The sequence below is a fragment of the Dromaius novaehollandiae genome, chromosome 2, assembly GCF_036370855.1.
Source record: "Dromaius novaehollandiae isolate bDroNov1 chromosome 2, bDroNov1.hap1, whole genome shotgun sequence".
Classification (NCBI taxonomy): domain Eukaryota; kingdom Metazoa; phylum Chordata; class Aves; order Casuariiformes; family Dromaiidae; genus Dromaius; species Dromaius novaehollandiae.
This window is the reverse complement of record NC_088099.1, coordinates 139796500-139824263: the sequence shown is the minus strand read 5'-3', so window position 1 is coordinate 139824263 and position 27764 is coordinate 139796500. Positions and strand designations below refer to the sequence as shown.

General features: G+C 37.8%; 1 protein-coding gene and 1 long non-coding RNA gene across 8 annotated transcripts in view; one reads left to right on the top strand and one right to left on the bottom strand.

The window, feature by feature from the left end:
* ASXL3 (ASXL transcriptional regulator 3) overlaps positions 1 to 27764 on the top strand; it is a 128678-nt gene that overhangs the window by 73875 nt on the left and 27039 nt on the right. For all 6 annotated transcript variants that reach the window (XM_064507593.1, XM_064507595.1, XM_064507596.1 and 3 more), the window contains 3 exons: positions 2611 to 2728; positions 3642 to 3761; positions 8305 to 8468. In XM_064507593.1, the coding sequence (XP_064363663.1) occupies positions 2611 to 2728; positions 3642 to 3761; positions 8305 to 8468 (402 nt within the window). The remainder of the gene's footprint in view (positions 1 to 2610; positions 2729 to 3641; positions 3762 to 8304; positions 8469 to 27764) is intronic.
* Positions 1522 to 17417, bottom strand: LOC135327614 (uncharacterized). Of its 2 annotated transcripts, none has more exons than XR_010387980.1 (3): positions 17187 to 17417; positions 15727 to 15847; positions 1522 to 2219 (listed from the first exon to the last, which is right to left on the bottom strand). It is a non-coding gene; the product is annotated as an uncharacterized LOC135327614 (long non-coding RNA). The 2 variants fall into 2 exon arrangements; XR_010387981.1 differs by lacking the exon at positions 1522 to 2219 and adding an exon at positions 11318 to 11968.

Here is a 27764-nt window from a genome sequence, read left to right as displayed (position 1 = left end):
ATGCTGTACACACTGAATTTTGCACCGAACCATGGGGCCCGCATGGTGATCTGCTCCTTGCGTTGTTGCAAAAGCCGAGATGGGCAGAGGGACCAGCAGTGAAATAATGAATGTTAGGAAAAAGAAAGAAACCTCCAAAGCAAAAGTGTGTCCAAGGGGAATGTCCTCTCTAAGGCTGACTCTCGCATGTTGAGGTGCTTACTGTGTCGCTGCACCCGTCTAGCTCGGGGTGGGCTGTGCCGCCAAGTAAATCGTTCTGGTAGCAGCGTTTGCTGGCTCCTGGCGGTGTTCCCTGATTTGTGGCTCTGAGCGTTTGTTGTGGCAGAGGTGGGATGAGCACTCATGTCCAGGAAAGCCATGCTACCTTGCGTTACTGCTCCGTGGGCATGGCGTGCCCTGGGCTTCCTGGAAGTGCCAGATCTGTTATGCCCGTGTACTTCAGGTCCACCACAAGTGGCCCTCCTGCAACTCGGAAAAAGGTAAGTGGTTTGCCCGACGACGACTGGCATCGCTGCCCTCGCTCCAGCAGGGAGTGTGTGAAGAGCGCACACCTGAGATGCACAAACGCTGGCTACGTGCTGTCGGTGGAGGGTGTGCCAGTTCTGACTCGCATTCGTGGCAGCCGAGTCTGAAGCACTGATAATCAACTGTGAGGCTTTACAAAGAACCCACCTTTGTTATAGGGGCTGTAAAAGTCATAAAGATGGTATTTCCGTAAGATGCTGGCAACGAAGTTGTGTCCTCTGGTAGGGGTGGGAGTGGTCTCGAAAGGCAACTTTCTAAAAAGGGTCAAATTTGAGACGAGAAGAACATGGGGCATCATTTGGGCACTTACTCATTTGTCTGGGGAGGATAACACCGGAGATTTGTGTTTTGCCTCTTTGCTGTTCACCATGCAAATCAGGCTGTGCAGCACAATAGCGCAAAGATTGGGTTGTGGTTACATGGCTATACTGATACCACACAACTTGGCTCTCTTTTCAGTTAATTTTTAATGGGCTATTTGTTACTAAGTCGCATTACTATTGAATAAGGGTCACCTGGTTTGACACTTAGCTTGGCAGGACTGTGCACTGAGCGACATTTTTGGTAATTTTGGGTACTGTTGGGGAAATTTTAATGTTTTAGAATTTTGTGCCCACAAGTCTGACTCTCCTTGCCCAAAAGCAATATGAAATTTTTGTCTCAAAAATGTCTGAAATACAGGTTGTTCTTCACTGATTTGTGCTTGCTGCTTTGGTTACCTGCAGATCTGACCAGCTTCTTCTCTTTGTTTGATTTCAAGTGTTGTAATTTGCTTTTTATTGCACAGTGCTTATGTGTCTTTTAAGAAGTGTACTATAAAAGGGGTTAATCGATGAAATAGCTTTTGTTTGGCTTGGTGTATTTTATATTGTAAAGTGTGTTGTTTAGAAGAATAGAGGGATATCGATTTATTTTTCCAGAGGTTTTTTTTTTTGACTTAGCTATGTGAACATTTTGGAAAGATGTTACAGATTAATTGAAGTTACAGACTAAAACTTATAAGTCATCAGTCATTCATGCTCATAAAACTACAAGGATAATTCATATCAAATATGTTTCTTATTGGTATAGTACCACTTTAATAAATCCCCCCGAAGACCATAACACAAATCATAGCTATAAAAAGAGAGTGCACAGTAAGATTAGAGAAAAAGAGACAGGATGATATGAGAGATCAGTGTTAAGCCCAACCCATTCTGATTTGTTCCAGAGTTTTAATGCTTGCAAATTTATTAATTGGCAAGTATTCATATTTGTATATTTTAAGATTTTTGAATCAGGTATCATTTTCCATATAGAGCAGTCTGCCAGGTATTTGCTATTTCTAAGCTTTAAATATTTTGTATTACATTATCAGCCCTGTATTCAATCTGTTTATGAAACACAAAGCATTCCCATTTGTAGAGATTTATTTTTGTATCATTTTTCCCCAGATTTGCCAGAACACCATCATGTTTGTGTTCTGAAGGTTAATACCCAAAGTCAAGCAGACAGAAGCCAAGTGCTGCAAGGTTTCCAAGATTAGGACTGATTCCCTTCACAAAAATAAATGATTCCTGCCATGTTCAGTGATTTTGTGCAGCACTACTCACGGCTGAGTGAGTGCATCAATACTGTAGTCCTTACATGCTGTACATACTGATGACACTCTGTGTTAACTTGATTGACTGAGCAGTATACTGGAGAGGATGCACCTGCAAGAGATATGCAGACATATATTTTTATTCTGCTTTTGAAACATTTATTTTACATTTTTTTTTACTTGGAAGTCTTAGTTGCAAATTCCATGGGTTATCATGTTTTGCTGCTAAGGTAGAGCAAACAGTTATATGCTTCTTTGTTGTCAAGACTGTATTGGAAAATGATCTAAGGTGCATCTTCTTTCTCTTTATAACCAAAAGCCTGATTTTATGTCTTAAAGGAAAATGACATAAAGGGGACAAGTGTGAAGTCTGGCAAATCAGTAACTATGTAAATTATACTTATTTTAAGAGATTCAGTTTAATGGTAGAGAAATGTCTCATGCAATTCATTTTTAAGCAGTATTTTTTGTTACATTTTTATGTTTTGTTATCATTTTTGTAGGCTTTAAGACAACAGCAGAAAAGAAGAAATGGAGTCTCAATGATGGTAAACAAGACTGTTCCTCGTGTTGTTTTGACACCATTAAAGGTGTCTGATGAGCAGTCGGATTCACCTTCAGGTAAACAGCTAAAGGACCGTTTGAAAGATCAGTTCTAGTCACAGAGCCTTCCTGTGAATCAGATATGCAGCAGACAGAATTTGGAACTGCTGAAAATAATAATTCCGTGGTGGCTTTGTTTAATGTCTGTATTTGCTTATCAAATCTGGTGACTCAAGGATGGAGATTTTTCTTTAATTTTAATAAAGAACTGAGGACGCATAATGAAATGACAATTGATAATAACAGCAGCTTTAAAGGAATGCAAAGCAACATTTTGCTGGGCTCTGGAACTCTAATGGAGGACCACATGCTGGTATTCAATGCCAGAAAAAGGGGAGAGAAAAAAAAGGCAAGCTTTTCTGTGAGCGTGAATTTGTGTCTCAATTCTGCATTGTAAAACTGGGATTCTTTTGTTAGCTTTTCGTGTTCTGGTACTATTCTTACCACCACAGCATAACCCTGACCTTTAGTTCTGGTTGTTAAGTTGCTTTGTTTTAAGGGATTCCTGCATCTGTGTTTAACACAGATTGACATTTGGGTTTCCAGGCATCTCTCTTTTATGAAAGTTATTTCACAAATAAACGTTCTTTCTTCTCCTTTAGATTGCTTCAGTGCCCCGTAACTTCGTGTTTAAATTATTTTTAAAGATATGTCTTGACCATTGTAGGAAAACATTATTTTTTATTAGATCAGTGAACATTTTTATTGACTGCAGTGTTCAGTAAACTTTAGTTTTCACCACCTAATTGATTTATTGAGCTTTTACTACCATTTCCTCTGGTGATGAGGGATCAAATTGTAACTAGAAAATCGTGACTTTTCAGCCAGTAGATGTCAATTTTTTGTATTAATCCTCTTATTTTGTTTACAGTCAAGGGGGAGGGGTAGGAAGTGCATCAGTTTCACGTTTTGGATTTTATTTTTTCCTCAGGGTCTGAATCTAAAAATGGTGAAGCAGACGGTTCTGATAAAGAGATGAAAAATGGGCAAAAGTCTCCAACTGGAAAACAAACAAGCCAGCACTTAAAGAGGTTAAAAAAATCTGGTTTAGGTGAGTAAAGCTAAAATAACTATCTTATTTGTTATTGTAATATTGATATTTTTATAAACTCTATGTCCTCTTTAGAAGTTTTATTTTGCTGACTTATCTGTGGCCTTCTTGAACTCAGGAGCTGACTTTTTCTCCAGAAAGCATCTTTCTGTCTTCCTGCAAAATCCACAGGGCTAACTTTCCCAGAATGCTTTTCTGTCATTGCTTTTTAAAGTTTAACAGACCTAAGTAACTGCAGCCAGAGTGGTCATTTAGCGGTTAGCTTCTGATTGCTGCATTATGCTATTTTTTTTAAACTAGCAAATATTCTTTCTTCCTGTTACATATAATTTTACTCCCAAAGAGGATAACTTATTTTCTTACATATGTGTCTTATCAGAAAATGACCCTCTTTTCTTCGTTTGCATTATTCCGTGTCATACTGAGTATTGACATTATCATTTCTGTTGATTTTGTTTGGTTGTTTGGTTTGTTTCTTCAGTTGTATCCTTAATTACTTTGAAGCTATATCTCTGGAGATGTTAGATAAAATTTCTATTTTTTATTTTCCACATTTTTCAGCAAGATTCATGGATGATGATCTGTAATTAATAAGGAATTTTCTCTGAAGAGATGATAAGAGTAAATTCTTAATAGCTCTGTGTGATATGCCGATTTTCCTGCTCTGCTCTGCATGGAATATAATTGGAAATGTTCCCTCAGGAATAGAAAATGTAGTGTTCACTCAGACTCTTGTCTCAGCTAAGCAAAGCAGAATAATTATATAACTGCTTCTTTATCTTTACAGAGAATTTTTTGCATTCAGCAGACTGCTGAATCATTTAGAGAAATACTTCACAATGTGGCCAAGTTGGAAAAGTTAGCAAATAATCTTTTTGGAGTGACTGGATAACCATAAAAATTATTTCATGTCTTTCTCTATGGTGATAAGTTTTTTTTCTCCTTAGTAGTGACCCGAACTTGTCATATTTTTTACATAACAATTCTGTAAAATAAATTGAAGATACTTTATTTGCTAAATATCATAGCTTGTTTGTTAAATCTGCTATAACCAGTTCTTGGTGAACTGTTTCATTCAAGCTTTATTATTTTCCAGCCTCCCATGGAATTATACTTTGGTTTCATATGTAATCTTTCTGCAGATTATCCATCAGTCTCCTAGAGATAGCTAGTACTCTGTGTTAATCAAATGGCATTATCCAAACCTGAAAATATTCTTTCAGTATTACAAATTTTGTCATGCAATGTCCAATTCTAGATGATTTCCCGTAACTTTTCTCTTGATTTGATTGGGATACATAGTTTGATGTATCCATTCCTCCTCATGTCCCAATATCTCATCAACTTTTGGCCTCTGATACCATATGGAGAGCAGATGCATTAGACTTTTTGTGGATTTCAGTAAATATAATCCCCCAGCCTTCTGGGGCACCATCAGGACTTGGAAGGCCAGAGACTTGCTTAAGGTTTAAATGTCTCTGTTCATGTACCTGCTGAAATGCTTGCTTTATGACATAGTTCTTCCTGGGATACTAACAGAACAGTTGCTGAGCATCTTTGAGAATTGGTCCAGGGTCCTACATAGTCCCTAATTCAGTTCCAGCCATTGTTTAATTGTCTGAAACTCTGCAGGTCTGCCCAATATTCACTGCATATTCTAGGTGGTAGATGTTCTGAGCTCCAATGAAATGATTTTTTTCCCCTTTTACTTAAAAAATTCATTTGACTATATGATTTCTATCCATTTCCTATTTTGATTTTCATACTTTGATGTAGAACTATGGTGCTTCCACCTATTTCATAGTTAATTCTGTATGTTGGAGAGTAATCTTTCCAAGTCTGTAGGTTTGAGTTTCTCTCTCATCTTTCATCTCTCATTTCTGACCTGGTCAGTGGTCCCCCCATCCCTGAACTATGATAGCAGCTATATAAGAATTCAAAATATTTTTTTGTGTAGAAAAACAATATGACAAACATTGGTGTATGCTCTGTCATCAGCTTCAGTCCCTCGGAGTTAGGAGTAGCCATGCGGTAGTTGCCTTCTCTGTCAGATTCCACCAAATAGCTACTCTCCATGCTATTCCCAAACACTTCCCTAACTATGATTACCAAATTGAGACCTGCAGCAAAGGTCCTAAAGCAGCAACTAATGTATGCCTTCGAAAGGGTGCAGGAGAGAGAATTTGCTGTCATTCTGAAGAGATTTTGTTTTTTTAAAGTATGGCTATTATATGCATCCTCAGTGAGCTACTGGCCTATCATCCTAGGAATAATATACATCACTTCTCAAGCAATTTCCTCCACAAATTGATATAATCTCTGTAGTAGCCTGGAATACTGGTAGGAAGTCAAATAAATCAGCAAATGTGTAAACTAGGCTCATGGAATTAGGCATGAGCTTCTGGTATTGTCTTGGACCCTTCACATTATCAAGATACCTCCCACTGAAAGACATTACTGACTTTGCAGTCATACATTTTGTTTAATGTGGAACGTCTGGATGTTATATGCAAAATGTATTTTTTTCCATAGAGTGTGATGTATTAGTTGGGTAAAAAAATGTCACTCAAATTTAGAGTCACCTAGATAATGGAGATGTGTATTCTGTATTGGTTAAAGAAAGGAACATATATATATGCATTAAAATTAGATACATCATACTACTTGTGTTACACTTGGGGATTGTGTTCTTTTTGCATTTATATTTAGTGGGTGGAACAGATGGTGAGAACAGTTTATTGTGATGTACTCATTAAAATGAGCACTTCTTGCACACAATTGTCCTTTATAGCAGGGCATTCATTTGTTTGTAATGGAGTCTTTGCTGTATTGAAATATAGTACGTTGGAAATATGTGTTGGAAAAGGTTATCTTCTGCTGAATGCAAAGTAATCCTTGTCTTATTCAGTTAGTGCTGTCTGCTAAAAGTAGCAGAAGATTGCAGGAGTGTTTGTAGGAAGCTGTGACTGAGGGGGAGCTTGCAAAATTTACAAATCTGCTGCAGTTTCTTTCATTTGTATGTTTTGTGGATGATGTCATAACCTTTCAGGGAAGGCCCCGCTGTAGCCTTCTAAGAAATCTAAAGCCTAATTGCATTATTTTCATTAGTGTTAACTGTTAAGTGTTTTGTAGCATTTGAGGTGTCCCTTATTATCAGTATACCCAGACTCCTCTATTTGTAAAATATATCTATTCTTCTTGAATCAGTTTGTACCTTGCTGAAAGGTCCTGTGTGAATGCCAAATATTGTCATTGTTCATAGCAGCAGAATATTTTTTCCAATTGCTTTGTTAGAGATTCTGCAGGAATTTGTGACCAAATTCCAGACCAAAACCTGGAGAGGTTAGAACTTTTCAGGTTCTCCCGGCCACCTACAACCCTGACTTGTTCCATTTTCAGATTGTGGATGCGGTGTTACAATTTGTTAAGACTGGAAGAAACAAAGGATTGTAACAGTATGTATATACCCTGGAGCAGGCAGCAGAAGTTAATTGCTTTTTAAGGGGCTTTTAAAAGTATCTTTTAAAAATTATCATAGAAATAATAAAAAATGGGGCCAGAAGGGACCTCCAGTGGTCATCTAGACTGTTCATCAGTCCTAAGGCAAGATCAATTATACATCTGTCATTCCTGACAGATATTTGTCTAACCTATTCTTAAAGATTACCAGTGATGGAGACTAATGCCTGCCTAGGGAATCTAATCCAGTGTTTCCTTATCCTAGGTAGTTGAAAGCTTTCTTTTTCCAGTATCTAACACAAATACTTCTTACTGTTTAAGAGTTTAAACTCATTACCTTTTCCGATCCACTATGGACAGTCAGAACACACTGTTCTTTGCCACTGTGCATCAACCTTTTGTGTATTTTCCCTTTCCCCTGCTGAGTCGTCTTTATCTTAAGCATCTCCAGTTTTATAATTTTTCCTCACAGGCAATGTTTTCTAGACCTCTGATAATTCTTGCTGCTGTTTTCTATGTGTTGATCATTTTAGATCATAGGTTTTTATGCAAATTCAGAAAAATACATGTTTTCAAACAAATTAATACATTAAATATTCTCATCTCTGTGATCACTGTTTATTCAAACAGGTAGTTTTTAGCAGGTGCTATGTAACAAGTTAGGTAGGCCATAGTGCACTGCAGATGCAGAACACAAAAGAGAAGTTCTGTGTAATGATTCATTCCCACCAGCCTCATCAAGCAGCCTTTTGCTTAGAAACAGATGCTTACAATTATGTTGATGAAATGACAGAAAGATTTTCTTCTGCTGCTAAGCTGAGAAAATCTCTTGAGCTGGAGGTAAGAATATGTCAGTTACGACATTGACTGGAACATGGATCCTGTAAAAGCTCAAAAGCTCAAATACAGAGAGTATAAAAGAAGCTGTTAGAATCCTAGAAAAGGCTGTGTTCCCATTCTCAGAGTACTGTTTCTCTGCAGCTTATTGTATTATACAAAAAATACTGAATGTTTAAAAATAATTACTGTTCCTATTCTTTTCCTTTATATATGTTTAAAGTCACTTTTTGTTTCTTTACTCCAGGACATTTGAAATGGACCAAAGCTGAGGATATTGACATAGAAACACCAGGATCTATTCTAGTGAACACTAATCTGAGGGCTTTAATAAATAAACACACCTTTGCTTCTTTACCTCAGCATTTTCAACAATACCTCCTGCTTTTGCTTCCAGAAGTAGACAGGCAGGTGAGTAGAAACATGCTATATTTATTTACATACTTAATGAGACTTTTTAACAGTGTGTTTACATAGGCTGACTTCTTCGAATTGCATTTTTTCTAGAAAAAAAGTAGGAAGAAAACATCCATGGTTTCTTAAGTAAAGGTATCAGAGGTAGAATGGCTGTAAAATTTGCCTCTGCCCTGACCAGCTCCTGCTTCCTTGTGGCCTTTGTTTCTTCTCCTTTCTTTCTGAAAGCTGTACAGCTACGCATAATGGCAGCTGGCCAGCAGGTTGTCCTAACTTGCTGAATCTCTTAATCAGCTTTTCTACCTACAGCATTAAAGATAAACTTCAAAATTCTCATCTTCAAGCTTTACTTACATAGAGTCTCCTTTCATCTGTTATCTTCCTGGGCACTCCACCAGTAATGTTCTTTTGGCTTTTTCTCCTCCTCCCCTTTTATGCACACCTACCTATGCATCTGCTCAGATCAGGTGCACTGAGTCCATTCACTCATACCTTTTGTAAGGAACTTCTTGTACAAAGCTCATAAATGTAGACTTGTATTGCTTATTAATCAGCTCAGTTGAGGAAAATGATTTTGGGAGTGGCAAGGCAGAAATAAAGGTTCAATTTTATACTGTTTCCAATAATGTTTAGTCCTTTCTGCATTTATTGTTTAGTTTGCATGCTCCTTAGAGCAAGAAAAGTCTCTCTGTCATGTCTAGCAGTTAAAATAGCAAAGAGGGTCCAAAACACTTTCATTTACACCCCTGTCTGACTTCAGGATGTAAATAATTTAATTGATTTCAGTGGGGACTACTCATGTGCTTAATTCAGACACATTCTTAAGCACCTTGCCCAATTAAGGCATTGGATTTTATGCAGATGGCCAGTATCCCTCTTTCTGTGTGTTATCTAGAAGGTGCAGGTCTCTTAAATGGCTGTATCTTAAATCAGTCTGTCGAATGCCATGGCCTTATTTCTTAAGCTCTCACTCAGTAGTTAGTCTACCACAAAAATCAGGAGAAAGCAGTGCAATATGAGACAAAAAGAGAAAAAAAAATTGCATTGATATACATTTATTCAGTGTCTTACCAAATTAGATACTTTATTTTATGGACTGAAATTATGCACTTTGGTAGTGGAATATTTGAAGGCGAACATTAAAAAACAGAGCTATAGGAGAACTATATAAAATTCTTTGTTCTCAAGCACCTAGAATGCACTCAAAATCAGTATTAGCATATTTTAAGAGAACCTTTTTTGCTAGCCATAAAACAGATTTTAAAACTAGTGCACACTAACATTTTGCTGATAGTTTTGAAGTTTCCCTCTATTTCTAATTAATGTACCAGAATAGATAAAAATGTCTGATAGGTAAAATCATATTTTCTCTCCAACCATCTTAGGTTCCAGTGTTCATGCTTTACATTGTAAATGTAGTGGCCTTATTTATAAGTTTCTTACTTTAAAGATTACAGAACAATAGAGTCTCTGGAACTGACAAGCCATTTCTCCTTGTATTAGGGGTCTTAAAGCAGAGTTCTTGGCAAGAAAATCAACCCGTCTTTGTAGAATTTAATCATAACTCACTAGTTAAAAGCAGCACATTTCTTTCTAATTATTATATCAGAAAATGTTCACATAATACATACATCTCAAGTGTTATTTCAACAGTGCAACACTACATAATTGAACACTATTATTGCCCAAGAGAACTAGTCACAGAAAAGTGGTTGTCACAAGGCATTTTCAGGCATCCTTCTATCAGTATTCTTCTTAAAGTTTTCTATGGGTTTGTATACCTTACCATGTTTTTCCTTGCATTTGTAAAGCAGGAGTCTCCGTATATCTCTGGAGGATTAATGGAAGTGTTAGTCTTCTATATGTGATAGTTTGGGGATACTTTTCTAGTGCTGAGTAAAATAGCAGTGAGCAGCCCCTAACTCTCACTTTGCAGAGGTCATAATAGAAGAAGAACTGCATCTGTTTTTTGACATCTGAGAATATGTTGCTTGCTGTGTCTAAAGAGCAGCATCCCAGATACGAACTGGTAAAAGCAAATGACCTCATGGGCTTTTCCCTCCTGCAGTAAGTGTGCAGTAAGTGTGTGAACCATCACAGTGCTCAAGAACCAAGTGAGGAAGAGAGAATTCCAGCCAGGAAGTTCTTGTGAGAGTCCCTGATGTTAGCCACTCTTCCTGGACTAGGCAGGGGTTTCTTTGTCTATTTTTATTTGAACCAAGTGAGGCATCAGGCAAGCAAACCTGGGGTATTCTTTGACTTAGCTGCCCATCTCTGAAGGTTCTGTTTTGTTTCTTTATTTAGTATCTTCCTTGTTTCATCTGAAAATTCCTCCTTCTACTGTTTCGGCTCTGAAGTGTTTCTTCTCTGTGTGCTGCTATGCAGTTGGCTGCTGCCATCTTCCCCAGAGAAAGCTGCATTTCTGTATTGTCATATGGATATAGTGTGTGAAGTACAGTAATGAATGGCACTATAAAAATGTAACAGAGTTATGCTGTTTGTCTGTATATATAGTGATCTGTGAAATAAATTACTAATGAAGTGCAGTCTTATTTAGGCTTTATTACTGCTGCACACAGAAAAACCCTATGATGAATGATCTTTTGTCATTTCTGTCATAAACACCATTTTTCTGGGTTGTATAACTCCTCCTCCTTAAATCATACTGAGCTGAAACTTGTCATGCATATATCATTTTGAATAAGCATTTTTAGAAACCATTAGTTAAGGGAGTTGAGATTTTCTTTTTTTATTTTGTTTGTGTTAAATATAAATAATCAATGTCTCACTTAACCCTGGTTGCTCTAATATGATCAGAAAAAGTTCAGGACCAAGTCAGGAGCTTCACAGGAAGTGTTTTCTGTTTTTTCGTTTGTTTTTAAATTTTGCTGTTGCTATCAGGGAGTCATGAGAGCCCCTTATGGGTACGCAGAACAAAGGATCTTAGGAAAGATGTCCCAGGATGCAAAAAGTTGGGATTTCCTCTGCTGATGTTGGTGATATCCTTTTTCCTATTCCAACTAGATTTTTGCTGGAGCAGAACTCTAGGATTATTGCCCCATTTTTTCCTTAGGAAAAGATAAATTATATCATCAGCTATTCGCCGTTGAAACTGATTTCGGCTTTCATATTTATTTCAGTAGCAGTGAGGCCTGTGTGTAGTTCCGTGTACTCAGAATGCCTGTAAAACAAATTGAGGCAAGCTAGCAGTCAAAGATAGTTGTTTCCTCAGGGATTTTATTTACTTTCATTAGTGTTCAGACTGAAATAATGTGTGGACGTTGTTCACAGAATAGAAACCAGGACCCAGATTTTCCTGTTCAGCAGGCTGCTCCAGAATTTTGGATGGTTGGAAGCTGGGAACCTCCTGTCTAGAATCCGGACATCCTGATTTTCAGCTCTTTCTCAACCTAATGAACTTAAAGGCTCAAAAACCTTAATGCTCTGCTGCTGTGCAAGCCTGTTAGGAGATTCCCCAGGAGAGCTAGATGACCTGGCTGACAATAAACAAAGCATGTAGGTATCAGGAACTGTATGGAAAGCAAAGTCTCTGCACAAAAGATTTCAATTATCACAAATCCCAGCAAAGAATTTTTTTTCTGTCAGCTCTAATCAGAACATCCGTAGCTGAAGAACAATGGATTTTGATCAAAGAAACCTGCTTTTCATATTGATACATCAAGCTGATGATTATGTATAAGAGAAACCTTACTAACCATGCAAATACTCATCTCCAAAGCAGGAAGTTTCTCTCTGTATCTAGATTGTCATAGTGCATTGGAATCTCTTTAAGCTGAATGCTAATTAAGCAATGTGAGTTGTGCAAGGATGGGTTAACAGTTCTGTATGACAGGTTGCTGAAAAAGAATGGTAGCTTACAATACCTTCTTTGCACCAGCTTTCCTTGTTGCTGCTATTGGGGCAGTCAAATTCCTGCTATTAAAACTAGGCAAAAAGGGAAAAGGAGGGGAAATATGCCTGTTTAGTAAAACTTCTCCAAGAGGAATACTGCCTCATCTGCATTGTAACAGAAAGCTCAGGTGATTTCCTTCATCCTTAGAGACCTAAACAAAATGTTCTTTCCTGATGGCTTTTAAAAAATGCAGCTTTCCAGACTCTACAAATGCTTAACTACTTTCTGATGTTTCAGAATTTAACTTTCCTTCCTGTATTTTCTCTTGTGGTACAGTTTACAGCTGCCCTGCCCTTTTTACCTAGGATGGGAATTTTCTCCTGCAAATATAGTCACAAAGGATCCCAAGGCCTCTTGAGACCTGTGTGTCAATTTGCCATGCCATTTTATCTGACAAATAGAAGCATTTAAAACAACAGATGATGTCCAACTAAAATTGTATCCTGTCTTAGCTTTATTTGTTTGATAGAGCAAATTTTAGAAATCTCTTATTTTTCTTCCCTGAGTCATCCTACAGTTTATAGATAATCAGGAGAGTTATTTAAATACAGAATTCTAAACTTAAACATTCTTAAAAAAAATACTTAAGCCATGTAATATTCCAGAGGTGCCTGTGAATATTAGGGTTCATAATAAGCTAATCTACTAGATGCAGAAACATGATTTATAAATCAAAGGACTCTTAAAAGGGTCTAAACCTACCTTAATCTCTTTGCTTCTAAGTCAGTGAATCTCCAAACAATACCCATCTTTTGGATCAGTATTGTTGTTATAATATAACTTTATAGCATCTTGTCATGTTAACGTCAGCTCTACATGCGGTATGTTTAGGTTCTGTGTGTCTGTCTTGGCCTACTCAGTTTTGGTTGATGATGACACTTCCATGTTGATTAAATCTGCATGCAAAGATATCCACTGACCTTTCATTAAAAATGCACACATTTATGTCATTTAGAGATTTTATCTGTTGTATTTAAAATAGTTGGAAGTAATTTTTAGGAAGCGATCTATAGAATTCCATTTCAAAAACTCTTTGCTTTCGTATAGTTTGAATGAGCTAGTTACTACCATTTCAACAATAGTAACAAAGGATAACCTTTGTTTTGATATGCCCAAATTACTCATATTCCTAGGTATATCAGTTTGACTTGTTCAATGGAGAGAAGGCAATGAATTATGTAAACTGTTATACTTGTACATGACAAGGAGAAGGGTCTGTCATCTCCCATTCTGACACTTAGTATTTATTTTACTATTTGTGTACAAAAGAATAAAATAAATACTATTTAGTGTATATTTTACTCTGTATGAAATTTACATTAAAAGGGAGTAAGTGAAGCTTTGTTTTCACAGTTCTTTCCCTCTGGCAGTATAACCACCTTCATGTTTGCTTTCAACTTCATCTGTACTTTAGGGTGATACTGCCATTGGACTTTTCCAGCATTTTCTTTGTAAGACATCAAATTGTGCAAAAGTTATTCTTGTGTGTATTATTTGCTCCCAAGTTTGTTTTGCATCTCTCTCCATGGAATTCCTGTGCTATCATAGCTAAATGGTTATCTTATCTTACTTTGGTTGCCTTTCCTGCCAATACTGCAAACTTCTAATTGTCCTTTTCAATTCTCTATCATTTCAAAGCTACTGAGTTTTCTGTTATTTACTTTAATGTTCATGTAAAAGTTTGAGTTTTATTCTGAAATAGTTTTAAGGTTATGACAAAAGCACTCATTGGAGAACATTTAAAGTAGGTTGAATGTAACATATGTCTTCTGCACCTAAGTATGACTAGGCGTACTAAAAAAGCTGTTAAATTGGCACCCCTGTGTGTGTAGTAATTGAAGGTCATTTTATGCCACATTTCTCCTTTTAACTGACATGTTTTCTTCGGTTTTATTGGTTAGCATGGATTGTGTAACATTGTTATAATGTGCTTTATTTGTACAGCCTTCTAGGTTAGTTTTAATGTAGGTGTCTTACAGACTAGATGGATGAAGACATACCAAAGCACATAAGCTTTCTTTTCAGTAAGACTTTGAGGCTCTGCATCGTGAGCTCTGCCAGTCAGAAGAGTTTGGAAAGGTTACTACCCTCAACTGGCCCCTCTGTCCTTGAGCTGCAAGCTACTACCTTTTGACCAAACTCAGCTGTATGGATGATATAGCTGCACATTTCACTGCCATGTGTATTAACAAACACACATCAGTGGAGGCTAAAGGCTCTTAATTCATAATTGCTGTTGGTGTTACCTACAGGAATACTAAACTCAGCCTCCCTAGTGTGGTCTGCTAGGGATCATTGCAAATGCATTGCAGTCTGGCTGCTCTGATCGATGTAGTAATGGAATTCTTGCTTCCTTGTTTGAGTAATGCTTAGAGGCCCTCCTTGGTATTACTACTTCTATGTGTGTAAATAGAGAGTTTTACATTTTTGATGAAGTGTCTTGTTTTGGCATCTCCACAGTCTTGGTCACTGTAGTTCAGAAGTGTGAATTGGTGTTTTCCACCATGCAGCTTCCATGCTGTGGAAGTTCTTGTTCTTGTGTCATTTCTAAAGCCCTTGCTGCAGTCTCTTGTCATACTTAAGTTTCACCTTTACAAACAAGCATTGCAGAGGCGTTAACAGAGCTATTGCAATTGCACTGCTGTGTAGAAAGGCTCAACTTAGTTATAACATCTAGTGGGACACAGCAATGGTGCTGTGCCAGTTGAATGCTGTGAATCCAAGAGCTGTGGCTGTCTCTCCAGTGTCCTTTAGTGTAAGTGTTTCTGGTGTGAGATGGGCCCTGTGCTCATGTTCGTTCTCATGATGTAAACTAGTGAAGCCTTTGTTCCTCTATCCTTCACTCCATACAAATTTTACAAAGTACGGCATGAATTGCAGTAATGCTTATTATGCATGGCTTTTACTGCCCTCCCCCCCACACCCCAAAGGGATATGTGCATTCAATACCAATTCCATTTACATTAGATAGAATATGAGTGCTTTAAAAAGAGAAAAGAATTCCTCCCCACCAGTGGGAAAGTACTTGCACAAATGCACTTTTAAAAGATACTGTGCTGAGAAGTGTGTTGTGTATGAGAGTATAACTAATATGTGGAACATAATAGTAACGTACATGGACACAAGGGATTGGCATGTGTCGAATTATGTGTCTATTAAGGATGTGTGGCAGTACCGCAAGGTATAGTGTTTCATTTGTTCGTTCCTGGTGAAGTAGTAATAATTAAGTGATAAGACCTGGTCTGCAGTGCTCCAGTGTCGCCAGCATAGGGCTGCACTGGAATTAGATAGACAACAGAATATTCCTTAGAATTCTGAATTAAAAGTTAGCCAAAGACTTACACATAGGATGTTGGATGCAGGTGATGGGAAGTGGAGAGCAAGCTGAAGTGATCCATCCATCCTGCTGCTAGTTCTCTGTCTCTCTCTCTCTTTCCCTCTGTTGTTCTCACTCTACCTCCTCCTGTATTATAAATATGGGACGAGATAATAAGATTAGCAGAAAAATTGACTAACATTGCATTTGCTTTATTATCCTTTCTTTTTTAGTATTTCAGCCTTGCTTAAGGAAAAAGGGAGAAGGTGGGTAAGGTTTTTTTTAACCCAGTTATTTCAGAAGGTGACTCTTTGTCTTGGAATTATCTGAGCTCAAATTTTCTTTAGCGTGTTTTTTCTTAAGGCATGCAGTCGTTTTTTGTTTGGGAAGGCAGTCCTTTCTAATGGCTAGAGAAGAGGGATAGGACACTATTTTCATTTCATTTCATTTCTGCCACTCATCACAAATAACTGACTAGTTTTAGATGATTACCTGTAACATCCCCTCACCTCCTGTTTCTCAAGGTCAAAGGCATATATGTTTTGTTTTAGCAAAAGGTAGATTAATAGACTCTAGCTGCTTGCATCTGTCTTTCTGCATCTTCCCCAAAATGTAAGAATTGCTGGATAATTTAATAATTTTTTACTTTCACAAAATCGCCAAGACTTTTTTTAAACAAGTTTCATACATGCTTGCCTTGATCACAGCCTATGAGTGTTTCTCTATTTTAATTTTTTTTCCCTCAGACTTTTATACCTATTTCAGTACCTTTATAAATACCTGTAGTTTGTTACATGTTCTGGCATGCTTTGGTTTGGTACTTGTGTGAGAGATGCAATAGAAAAATAAATTCTAGTTGCAATTTCTCTAACTTGAATGCAGTTAGAAGATACTGTTTGTTGCACTTTCTTATTTTCCTTATATTTTATTTGTTTTTTGCTTCATTTTAGAACATACTTTATCTTTCCATTTTGCCAGATTTATTATTCTCTTTAAATTTTTCATTTAATTTTTTGCATCTCAGCTCAACAAGATTGGAGCCTGTTGTCATTTTTGATGCTACGGTGTATTGGCATGAATATAGCCATCCCACTTGTCTTCTTGATTTAGACAAGGTCTAAATTAGCAAGTCACATTTCATTTTGAAAACATATGTTTGCAATTCTTCAGTCTTACTTGGTATATTTCCTGCTTTAGTGAAGAAGGAAAAGGTCTTTGTTTCTTTCTTTAAAAGACTCTTCTTCTTTTTCTCCTCTTCCTGTCTGGAGCAGATATCCCTAGAGTAGTAGATTTTAGTTATATGGATCGATTACCTCATAATCAGGACTAAATTAAATATAGCCATATTCTGGGTCAGATTATACTGTGTTGCTAGGTGAGACCTATAGAAGAGAGATTAGACTGAGTGAACAGTAGCAGTCAAGTTGTATTACACCAAAATTGCTGAGAGACATAATTTAAACTGGTATTTTCCCTTGTTACCTACCTTAAGTACAAAGTTGACGTGCCTGAGTTTGTGGGCAAAACAATGCTGAGAGTAATCCATAAATCAGATGCATGTATTGCTGTATCCCTTTGTGTTGGACGTATCTGTCCTATTACTCTTTTACTTCTGAGCTTTAGTATAGTCTGTTTTATAGCCACAACAGCAGAAAGGTCCTCATCAGTTGCATCCTCTCAGGAGCAATTTTCTTGTATTCCCATTTCCCTACTTTAAACTCAGAACCTCTTCCATTGTCTTCGTCTTTAAGTACATGGAAACTGTTTTAAGAAAGGATAGATTTTTCTTCAAAGTCACAGCTCTGTGTGTAAATGTGTACGTGTATTTTCATGTTTGAGATGAGTCTCTAAATGTTCCTTATCTTCAGGCAATGAAGCAGTTGCTATCCTTTTGTCTCTGTGTTTTTGGCAAGTCCTGACTGTTTTTTAAAAATGTTCTGCAGCTTCCAACTGCATTACTTTCCTCACGTTCCTACCATCTGTGTCCTCAAGATCTGAAATATGTGTTTTGTACTAAACTTGGTAATTTTAAACTTCTTTACTATTCATTCTTCCCCTTTTTTTCTCATCTACATCTCTATTATACTCTGCTTTTCTTTTCACCTATTTCTCTTTCCTTTCTTTATATTTATCAAACCATTGATGAAAGTTTGCCCTTCTTCAGGAAAGACAGACAGGAAGGACAAAAAGAGGGTAGGAGGATTGCCCTCTATGTGAAGTAGCAGCTTGTATGTGTGGAGCTCTTCTATGGGGTGGACAACAGTCTCATTGAGAGCTTGTGGGTCAGGATCAGAGGAGAGGCCAATGACAAAGGTGACATTGTGAAAATTTGTTACAGACCACCCGATCAGGATGAGGAAACGGACAAAGTCTTCTTTAAACAACTTGAAGAAGACTATATCACAGGTCCTGGTTTTTATGGGGAACTTTAACCTCTCTTGTATCTGCTGGAAGGACAGCATGGTGGAATGTAAACAGGGACATTTTTGGAGAGTGTCAGGAATAACTTCTTGAGACTGGTGATGGATGGACCAGCTGGGGGTGATGCACAGCTGGATCTGTTATTCACTAAAGTGGAAGAAGTGGTGGGGCTTGTGATAATCAATAGCCTTGCTAACCTTGGCTATGAAATAGAGGAGTTCAAGATCCTGAGGTGAGTGAGGAAAGTGAGTGCAGACCCTGGTCTTAAGGTGAGCAGACTGTGGCTTATTAAGGGATCCAGTAGGTGGTATCCCATTGGAGGCAGCTCTGAAGGGCAAAAGAACTCAGGAAAGCTGGCTGTTCTTTAAGAATAGCATCCTCTAAGCACAAGATGGGCCCATCCTGATACTTAGGAAGACAAGTATATGTATCAGGAGACCGCCTTGGCTAAACATGTAACACATGAGCAAGGTCCAGTGCAAAAAAGCGGGTGGAGGTGGAGTTGGGCAGGGGCTCCAAAGGAGGATATTAGAAACATTACCCTAGCATATAGGGATAGTGTTAGGAAAGGCAAAGATCAAATGGAGCTGAGTTGAAAGGGACATCAAGGGCAACGTGAAGAGCTACTACTGTGTTCATGCTAACAGGCTAAACAAGGAAAATTTGCAACCATTGCTGAATGCAGTGGCTGATTTAGAGACAGTGACTTGACCCATAGAGGTCCAGCTCAATGGGCTGTTTCCAAGAGTACTGAGAGAATTTGCCAGTGCCTTTGCAAGGCTCTTCTCTAACATCTTAAAAAAGTCATGGAGATCGGGGAAGGTCCCCAATGACTGTAGAAATGAAAAATTGCACCCATCTTCAAAAAAAAGGCCAAAAAGACAATCTGAGGAACTGTAAGCCAGTCAGCCTCACTTCGATCCCTGGGAAAATAATAACTGCATTTATGGATGAGGTGAGAGCAATGGATGTAATTTACCTCCACTTTAGCAAGGCTTTTGACACAATATGTCTCCCACAATATTCTTGTATCTAAGTTAGGACATGACAGTCTGGATGGGTGGGCAACCAGATGGGTAAAAAGTGATTGGATGACTGGGCTCAGAGTGTAGTGGTTTATAGGTCATATTCTGCCTGGATACCGTAGTAAGTGAAGTACTGCAGGAATACCAGGAATATACTGGAACCTCTCTTGTTTAATATCCTTATCAGTGACCTGGAGGACACAATGTAGTACACTCTTTTCAAGTTTGTATATGACATCAAATAGGGGGCCGGTAGATAGGGTGGATGGCAGGGCTACTCTTTAGCAGGCACTAGACAGGCTGGAGGAATGTGCGAGCAGGAACCCTTATGAAATTCAAGGGCAAATGCAGAGTCCTGCACCCGGGAAAGAAGGGTATATATACATATATATATGTGTGTATAAATATATATATATACATATATATATATATATATATACAGGCTGGGAACTAGTTGGCTGGGGAGCAGCTCTGCTGAAAAGGACCTGGGATTCTGGGTAGGCAGCAAGCTGAACATGAGCCAACAGTACACCCTGGCAGCAAAGGTGGCTGGCAGCATCCTGGTCTGTGTTAAAAAGAACATAGCCAGCAGGTGAAGGAAAGTGATTATATCGCTCTGTTCAGCACTTGTGAGACTCTGTCTGTCAAGAAAGACACTGACATACTGAAGCAGGTCCAGTGGAGGCCTACCAAGATGTTTAAGAGGGTGGAGCACAGGAGAGGCTGGCAGAGCTGGATCTGTTCACACTGAAGAAGAGAAGGCTCAGGGGAGATCTCATGTCAGTCCACAGCTAGCTAATAGGAAGGTGCAGAGAAGATAGAGCTTCTGTAGATAACATAGAACTTCTTCTTCTTGGAGGCATGCAGTGATAGCATGAGAGGCAACGGACACAAGCTGGAACATGGGAAATTCTGATTTGATATTAGGAAAATACTGTCACAGAGCAGTTAAGCACTGGAAGAGGCTGTGGAAGCTCCATTCTTGGAGGTATTCAGAACTCAAGTAGACAAGGCCCTGAGCAATCTGCTGTAACTGGACTGGCTTTGAAGATTAGATGACCTCTGGTCACAGTGTGGGGTTAGATGTCCCACAACCTACATGCTGCTATTCATGATTCTGTATGTGATATCTACTGCTTATTCTCTATCCTCAGTCCTGTCAGAGAAGGCATTTAGATTGATATGGCACGATTTCTTCTGAGAGATCCATCCTGAGTGGTGCTAATTTCTTTGTTATCTTCTGGGTTCTTTGTTCTGTTATTTCCCATCTTTTTCAGGATTTGAAATCTAAGCTCTGTGTGTGTGTGAATGTGTGGCTTCTCTTTTTTTTCCCTTTTTTTTTTCTTTCTTTTTTTCCTAGCATGCTGTGTTTGTCCTGCTCCACGTTTTCCAGTCTCTTATCAGTTGTCCACAGGTTTTCACAGTTCTGGGACTGTTTCAAGGAATTCTCTAGAAGCTCTACAGTGAAGTTTGTGAGAGATTTTTGAGATTTTAAAACATCTGACTCATTCTCATGCTTTCCAGGTAGTTCATTCCTTATTTGAGGATGAAGACGTTCCCTTTTCCATTTGTGTGAATTGTGTTAGCCACCTAATCATGAATGACCTACTTAGTGAAGACTGGTGCAAAACAAAGAGTTGCAAATGTCAAACTCTTCTGCATAATCCATCAGTCATTATTTTTCTCTGTTGAGTAATGAACTAGCCCTTTAACATTATTTAAGATGATATCTTATTGCTATTGCTTTTCTTTGTTAGTATATCTGATTTTGTCCCCTGGCTTCTGATTTTTATCCCTGTCTAAAGTGTACTGTTACATTTTAATAGAACAGCCAGGTTCCTCCTTGGAATGTGCTTCTTTCTTGTTTTGGAGATTACTGGAAAATCTTGTACTTTAAGCTAATAGGCTCCTGTCTTTTTTTTTTTTTTTTTCCCCACTAAAATAATTTGCAGAGGTGTACTTTGTCTTTAGTATTGTTTCCTTAAAGAATTTACAGAATTCTTCATTCCTTAAAACAACCTTAAATCAGTTTATTGAATCTAGTGCTTTTATTTTGTTGTTCACAGCATGGCAGCTTCCATTTGAGATGTTTTTGCTTTGCTGTCCTCAAATTTTCTATTGGCTTCCTTCATATAGTTTTTTGGGGGGCCTAGTAGTGCCACTTATGTAATCTCCATATAGTTCCTTTTCCTGGATGTCCAAAGTGTCTTCCCTGTCACTCCTGAGGGAAGCACAATTATTGAACTATCAAATCTCCAAGTACTTCCTGTGGACTCCTGAGTCATCTTTCTGTAGATGTGTCTCTGACAGTGTAAGGTTTACCCACAAATTCAGAGGTAATCCAATACTGAGTTCTGTGATGAGGCATTCTAAGCCTAAATATCTAGCTTAATGGTGATAGTGGGGATTTAGTGCAGGAAAACATACATTGTTTTACACTGGATATAATGATACGGTTTATTCCACTGTTAGTTTCTAAATTAGCTTTGAAAAGAGGATACAGTCGTGATTGTGGACAGCACAGTGGAAACATCTGTTCAATGAACAGTTAAGCAACAGCAACAAAGAGGCTGCATTAAAGAGAGAAAATACCATTTCATTAAATAAACAGTATTATGTCATCATCTTGAATATTAAGTATGGCCAGTATGGCGATAGAAAGGATCCAGAAAAAGGCAGTAAAAATTACATCAACCATAAAGAGGTTTTCTTTTTTTTTTTTTTTTAAGAATATTGGATTTGGACTTTTATTCTACGAGAACTAAATTAAATGTGAAGGACAAAAGATTTAATTACAATCAAGTGCTGTATTTCATTCAATAGACAACTAACCCATGGAAGTCTTCTGCGTGCTAAAAGTAAGCATTGATTGTTGGCAGAGTTTATCAAACATAAATAGAAAGTGATTGATGCATATATATGAGTAGTAGCCGCAGTTGCATTAAATGGGCTAAAATATTTATGAGAAATAAAAATTCTGTTTTTCAGTCATATGCCAGCTAAGTTAAATAGAAAACTTCTGCTTTGTCAACTTTCCTAGTAATTGGCCATTATGGGATCTTTTGCAGCTTTCTTTACATGATCTCTTCCTTGTGATTTTTCAAGGGTCAGTTGAACGTGATTTTATCTGGTATCATTGGCACCATATGGTACTGCTCCCATATTAGTGACTACTGAAAAATACAGTTTCTTTGCTTAACATTGAGTTGTGTAGCAGAAAAACTCATTTTATCACAAATACAGCCATTGTTTAACAGAACTTACAGATTTTCTGTGACAACTACAGCTGCTTTTCCTTTCCTTCCCCAGGCATATTCACACTCATTCTCTATTATAGACTTGCCAACTGTTACAACATCCTTTTAGTTTGGTTCCATTTATCACAGTCTTTTTGAATTGGAGTTGTATACGTGGAAAAATGATTTCTAGAGAGGTAATGGCATACTTGAACAATCAGCAGTATTCTATAGGAAATAAAAAACTTCCCCAGTGATTTTCATACTAGAAATACATGCAAGTTTCTTTAAAAGTATTTTTCAGATGGATACAAGTTAAGTTTTGTAGCTGACAACTATTATTTGACAGAGCTTTAGCTGTGGAGAACTCCTTGACACAGTTAGTTCCCAGATCATTAGCCAAAGTATTGAGCAGGAGAATCACTGTTTTGCATTATTGTAAAGAACTCTGGCTTAGAGAAATGGAAGCAATCTTTTTAGAGGTTTCTGAAGAGTGTATAAGTCAGAAATTAAACAATCCAGAGATTGACAAGATCAAATATATACAATATTAAGTTCTGTTTCCTTTGTTAGTGCCTCATCTATTTTGCAATAGTAGCAAGTTTTTCTAGAAAACACTCGTGTGGACAAAACATATGGCCTTCTAATAGTACTCTTTGCAGCTGGAGACGTATAATGTACGGCCTGCCAAGTGGTAGTCTCTGGCTGTTAGACTTCGTGACAAGTCTGTTCTCCAGGGATGCTTTGCTCACCCTCAAGAGTGGAAGTATCTTGCTTGGCTTTTGATATGCCTCTGCTATCAACTGCTAGCAAAGGACTTGTTGATGGACTGTAAGATTTCTTTCCAGCCATCATGAAGCATAAGTGTGGTGGCTGTTAGGAATGGTGTATGTTTGAGAAAGATGGTCCAGAAAACAAGAGCGTGAGATAATTAGAGCTGAGAGATGATGCTGAGAAGGTGCAATACTCCATGCTATGATGTCCACTTAAGATGTTTAGGAACTAAGTGCAATCCATGGCTTGAGTAGTGTACAGGCAAAGCTAAGTCATTATTTTACCAAATCACATCATTGCTGAAAATCATACTGTCCAGATGGCTGGTTGCTTAAGCTGTGAATCATTAACTGTGGTCAGTCAGTGGGCCAGATAGACTAGACTGCATACAGTGACTTGGTTGGAAGCTTACTTAAAACCTGAGAGGGCATGGGGAAGCTGGAGGGCTTGAAGATAGAATACAAGTATTGTCTAAGTATCTTTCTTTAAAAAAAGAGGTTGATAATTGATGAGAGGAAAAATAAGTGTGAGAGCACTTTTGGTTTTCTTTTTAATGCTGATGTAATCAACGGCAGCTTAATACACTGTTGTAGACTATGAAACAGACTCTTTAACTAAATTATTTTTGAACTTTTAAAAGACCTTTTTATATATCAACATAGTAAATATGCTTAGAAAGGATACTGAGAGGACATTTTATCTGGTCTTCTCTACCTTGAGGGAGAATCAGCAATGTCTGCTGTTTGTGATAGATGTTTGTCTGAACTGTTTTTGGCTCTCCAGTGATGGAGCTTCCATAACCTCTCCGAATAAGAGAGTCTAGTGCTTCACTGTTTGTACTATCAGAATGCTTTTTCCTCAGGATCAACTTTGAATCTTTCTGCCTGTAATTCTAAGCCCATTACTCACTGCTCTGTGTTCACTGTGTTCACGTTGCAACAGCCTTCAAACATGAAGGCAGTAACCCCATGTCCCTGCTCCCTTTTCTTGAAGACATAACCCTTCTTAATACAGTCTAGATAGGACTCTAAATCTGTGGACCATCTTATTTCTTTTCTCTGGACTTTGTATTGATTCTGAATTAGAACAATCAAAATTAAGCATGTTACTCCAACTCTGGTGATAAGTAACTCCAAGTAGAGCGGAATTGCTTTCGTATTTTACTCAATACTTCCATTTATAACTTCTAGTATCTCGATCATCTTCTTTGCAATCGTATGTCAAGGTTGACTTATATTCAGTCTGTGATCAGCCCATGTATTCATAATGCACAAATCCTTTTCTACAGAAGCATTACCTAGCAGGTCAGTCCAGTTTTGGAGAACCCTTTTGTATTTGTTTAATAAATTATTTCTTCACAAGTCTGGAACTTTCCATCTGCCTCTATTGAGTTGTCCTACTTAACCCTATTGTTTCCAAACTAATTCTCAAATTGAGAGAATTCTCTATTTCAGTTCTATCTTTCAGTGTTTTCTCAGTTTCTTTCAGGTTGATATTATTTGCAAATTCCTTCTCTTTTTTTTTATTGTGCCCCTGCAATGCATCCCTCCCAATTGATAATAAGTAAATAGTGTTTCTGAGTTTCTCAGCTTTCTAGCAGTTCTGCAGCCACCTAATTACAATTTTATCTGGCTTATATATCTGAGCTTGCTTAAGAAAACATCACATGAAACAGTATTGTTAAAACTTCTGCTGTTTCTCTTCCAGCACAAGGCCTTTTATGCTGTCAGAAAGAAATTAGAATGATTTGACATGATTTGTTCTTGACAAATCCATGTTGGCTGTTGCTCAGCTTCTTGTTATCTTCCAGGCAGTTGTGTATAGTGCAATTTCATGTTCTTTAGTTGTTATATATATTCTCAAGAACGTAAAGATAGGGGGAGCAAGCAAGATTTTTAAACATAGGCTTCTAGTGCCAGTTGAGAATGGAAATATGATATGTAGTCTAGTACCTGACTGCTTCTTCAGAAGGGTACAGGTCCACTATACATTCTGGGATGTATCTGCCAGCTTGATATGAACATTTTAGGTTGCCCTAGGGCATCTCAAAAAGAATTAAATGCCTGCGTATAGGCAGCAGAGTTGCCCTGAAGCTGGCTTAGTCTTTAAGAGACAAGTGATAGATAGGTGATACATACATATTTACATATGTATGTGTGTGTGTGTTTATATATATATATCTCCTATATTTTTACAGCTGTCCCACTCTCTTCAGTGCTCCATGCATTCTGAAATGTGACTTTTAACAGTTCTGAAATAGACTCAGCATTGGGCATTTAACTGGCTTAAGTCCATCAAGACCAGCTGATTTGAATACATTTAAATAATATTTACTCATCTCCTTGCTAATTCAAGGATGAGATCTTATCCTTTTGTTGATGGTATTAATTGTATTAAGCACATCAGTGCAACAGATTTCCAGTGAAGATGGATGCAAAAAACGCATTTTGAATATCAGCTTTGTCTATATATCCCTCTTCAGTTTTTTCGCTTTGTCAACCAGTGGACTTTTTCTTTCATCTTCTTACTGCTAATGTCCTTATAGAATTATTTCTTCCAGAGCTTCACCTCCCTCGCCAGCTGCATCTAATTGGGACCCTTTATGCCGTGTTCTTCTGTGTATTCTTGCTTAGTAAATTGACCTCATTTCCATTTCTTGCATGCCGTGAGATCAACAGTGAGCTCATAACTAAGACAATCAGATCTGATTGTACAATCCCCATTATTCCTTAGCAGGATACTTTGCACTTAGTGTGGTCAATATTGTTTAAGGAACTGTGAGGTTTCTTTAACTCCTTTTTCACTTGTACAGGATTTGTAGGGGATTCTCACAACTAATTCTGCATTTATGGAAGTAGGCCTACTTTTTTTTGTTCTGTTGTCATTCTTTTCTTTTTTCCCAAACAAGCTTTAGTCTTTTATATTATTATCAGTCATATGAATTATCACATCTCCATTTTGCCAATTAAGTCAAAATGTTGAGTGTCAACCAGATCTTCCAAGTCCTCCTACGTACCATTTGTAGTTCTTGCATTAATGTTCAGCCATCAAAGGCTGAGATAAATGTACCACTGTCATCATGTTGGCCTCTTCTTTAACCCCTCCTTTTATAAATAAACTTGGTTTTGGCAGTAATCCACAGCAGCATATTCTATACCTGATAGTTCTGGTCTTTTTTGGCAATAAACTCTTATTGATTTAGTTTGAAGTGCACCTCACTGGTAGTCTTGATTAGTCCTTTATGATTAGCCCATATTATTAAGCCATGTATATAAATATGGCATACAAATTTTGAAGGAATTATCAAGTCTGTCTTTAGATCATGTTTCTTTCCTGTATGTTGGCATTTTTCCATCTTTCCTTACCTACTGTTGTATCTGAATACCTTCTTCTTGGGACATGACCCTATGGTGAAGATGTCAAAGCCTTTCTGCCATCTCACTTATTCAACCACAAGTTCATTACCAGTATATGTCTGACACTGCTAATAAAAACATCAGCAGGTCCCAAACTCCATAATGATTCTTATAGCCTCCTTGTCATTTCTGATCCAGTCACTGACATTTCTGGCTGTATTTGTAGAGCGAAGCTGGATGGACATCTGAGTTTAATAATTAGTGGAGTGGGTAGATTTCGTAGGTGTCATACCTTCCAGGATCTTAGTGAGGGTCCCGAGATGGTCCTTCTGTTGTCCTCGTTCTCCTTCATTTCCCCTTTGGAATCCCATTTGGAGGTGGTGAATCTCTTTGATACTGGGAGCCCTGGCTTTTCTTCCTCTATTCTTGGGATTAGTTCCCCTCCTTTGTCCCAACAGGCTGTTGATTTTGACATTACTTTTCTCTGTATATGAACATCATATTAAGGGAGAGACTACCAGGGAGAGAGTTGCGTATTCTCTGACTATGTGTTTGGGTGCACTGTGCTGTTATACCTGATCTTCAAACTCACAAACATGCATTTGTACATGTGAACTTATTAATGGTGCCTGAGACTGTCTATTTAAAATTTTGCCCATTTTATACAAATACGAAAAGGAATAGGAATGTAGTCTTCGTGTCTAGTGTAATAGACATATGAATTTATCCTCTGCTATGTTAGGGCTCAGGAACATGTTTGTGACTGCTTATGCATGCAACATTTTGCCCACATATATCTGCAGAGCAGGTGTCTTGTTCTGCTCTGTATGATGCGGGGTGTCTTTTTAAGCTTCCTGTAGTTAATGGCAAGGTAAATGGCCTTTAGAAATGCATTACGTTGTCTTTTATGTTGTATTTTAGAAGCATTAACACAACTAATTTGTTCAGTGCTTTTGTCATTACATTTTTCTGCTGCTTTAATGCATTGCCTCTTTTTAGCTTTCCTCTGTCCAGTTTCTTATCTCTCTGAGACAGAGGAGGATCAGATTCACCTCCAGATTAAGATACTAAAATTTGGATGTCTACAGGTGTGCTAGGTGTCTAAACTTGCATCATACACAATGCAGATCTAGTCCATACATGGACAACAGCACCTGGAGAGCTATTTGTCTCACTCTAAAGTAGGTGCCTACTGACTGATCAGATGAATAGTTCTCTCAGCTCCATTGACTGCGTTGACTGGATCTCCACT